Source organism: Myotis brandtii, unplaced genomic scaffold (assembly GCF_000412655.1).
Source record: "Myotis brandtii unplaced genomic scaffold, ASM41265v1 scaffold633, whole genome shotgun sequence".
NCBI lineage: Eukaryota > Metazoa > Chordata > Mammalia > Chiroptera > Vespertilionidae > Myotis > Myotis brandtii.
The window spans coordinates 3,449,505-3,451,139 of record NW_005370423.1 but is presented as its reverse complement, the minus strand read 5'-3'; the positions used below and the strand labels follow the sequence as shown (position 1 = coordinate 3,451,139).

General features: G+C 63.9%; 2 protein-coding genes across 2 annotated transcripts in view; one reads left to right on the top strand and one right to left on the bottom strand.

The window, feature by feature from the left end:
• LONP2 (lon peptidase 2, peroxisomal) overlaps positions 1-1,635 on the top strand; it is a 195,725-nt gene that overhangs the window by 119,190 nt on the left and 74,900 nt on the right. The gene's annotated exons all lie outside the window — the stretch shown is intronic.
• The window catches only part of ABCC11 (ATP-binding cassette, sub-family C (CFTR/MRP), member 11), a 49,956-nt gene that overhangs the window by 9,462 nt on the left and 38,859 nt on the right, over positions 1-1,635 (bottom strand). The window contains exons 19-20 of the mRNA XM_014528394.1: positions 1,202-1,305; positions 36-160 (exon numbers count right to left, since the gene is read on the bottom strand). Of these exons, the coding sequence (XP_014383880.1) occupies positions 36-160; positions 1,202-1,305 (229 nt within the window). The remainder of the gene's footprint in view (positions 1-35; positions 161-1,201; positions 1,306-1,635) is intronic.

The window sequence follows — 1,635 nt, the reverse complement described above, 5'->3', positions numbered from 1 at the left end:
TGAGCGACGGGACTGGGAGCATCCTCCGCTCGCACCCGTGGCCTCCGGCGCTGCTTCCAGACACTCGAGCCTCCGAGACCTGGGAGTCCCCCTTGCAGCTCGTGCGGGGCAGGTGGCTGGGCCGCGAGTGACAGCTTGGAACCTCCCGCCCACCCCCATCCTGCAGGGAGAGGGCGGGGTGACATCAGGCATTGCACGCGCCTCCGTGAGGGAGCCAGACTCTGGTGGATGCGAGCGCTTAAGGCGTGTGCTGAGGCGGCCCCGGCCCAGGTCCACCGCCTGCCTGCGAAGCTCAGTCCGCACCCGCTCCCTGTCTCGCTGCTCCCTAAGCGGCTCAGGGTGAACCCGGGCATCTCGCACGGACCTGAGAGCCGTCCGTCCCTCTGAACTGTCCTCATCACAGGACGAGTCCCTAGAGCAGTGATGGCGAACCTATGACACGCGTGTCAGAGGTGACACGCGAACTCATTTTTTTGGTTGATTTTTCTTTGTTAAATGGCATTTAAATATATAAAATAAATATCAAAAATATAAGTCTTTGTTTTACTATGGTTGCAAATATAAAAAAATTTCTCTATGTGACACGGCACCAGAGTTAAGTTAGGGTTTTTCAAAATGCTGACACGCCGAGCTCAAAAGGTTCGCCATCACTGCCCTAGAGGGTGGACGCCTCCTGTCATGGCCTCATGACCTGGGGCCAGCAGGCAGCCTGGGGTGGGCATGCCTCCCCCTGGAGGTGTCCCGTCTCTGCTGGGCCCCGCCCCCCGCTCCTCGGTTCTTCCTCTGAGATGCGCAGGTCACCTCTGCACAAATCAGAGCGGCTCCCAGCCTTCCTGCGTCAGCGGTCAGCCGTCAGCCCTGACGGACTAGAACCTGCTTCCCGCCCCCCAAGTCCAGCAGGTCTACCTTCCTGTGGCCGCCCAGCCCGGCTCCCGGCCAGCCAGGGGCATGGAAGCAGCTCGGATGTGCGGAACCCGGCCTGCCTGGGCCAGAAAGAAACCTCTTGGTTTTGTCCCCAAAAGACCACAGGGTGACGGTTCAGTCTGTGAGCACCAGGTCGCGCCGGGCGGAGGCGCCCGAAGTCTGGCTCCCAGAGGGCCTCCCTGGGCTCCATCTGTCACCTGGGCAGTGGCAGGCGCTGGGCTGGTCCCACTCCCTCCGCAGGGGCCACAGGCGCGCCCCCCATGCCCAGAGCACTCACCCCTGAGCCCTGCCCCAGCCAGTAGCTCAGCCACCAGAAGTTGAAGGCGGAGAGGGCGTTGAACAGCAGCATGAGCAGGAAAATAGCGATGGCGACCGCGTACCCTGTGGGGGGAGGGAGCGTGACCGGCGCCCAGGGAGGCGCACAGCCCCTGGCCACGCTGCTCGCACCCAGGCCCTCGGGTCCCCTGCCCCCTGGGAGGACCCGGAGGAGCTGGGTTCAACCCTGGCTCTGCTGCTGACAAACAGCGTGGCCCTGGCAGGGACCGAGGTCAGGGACATTCTGCTGCCTCGGCTCTGAGGTGACCCCAGATGGCGTGTGCCCAGCACCCAGCCCGGTGTCCGGCCCACGAGCAGGGAGATCTAGAGAAGTCATTCCCCTAAGCAGGGCCGGGGCCGCCGCCTGTGCCAGGGGGGCACCTCCGTGGGGGCGCC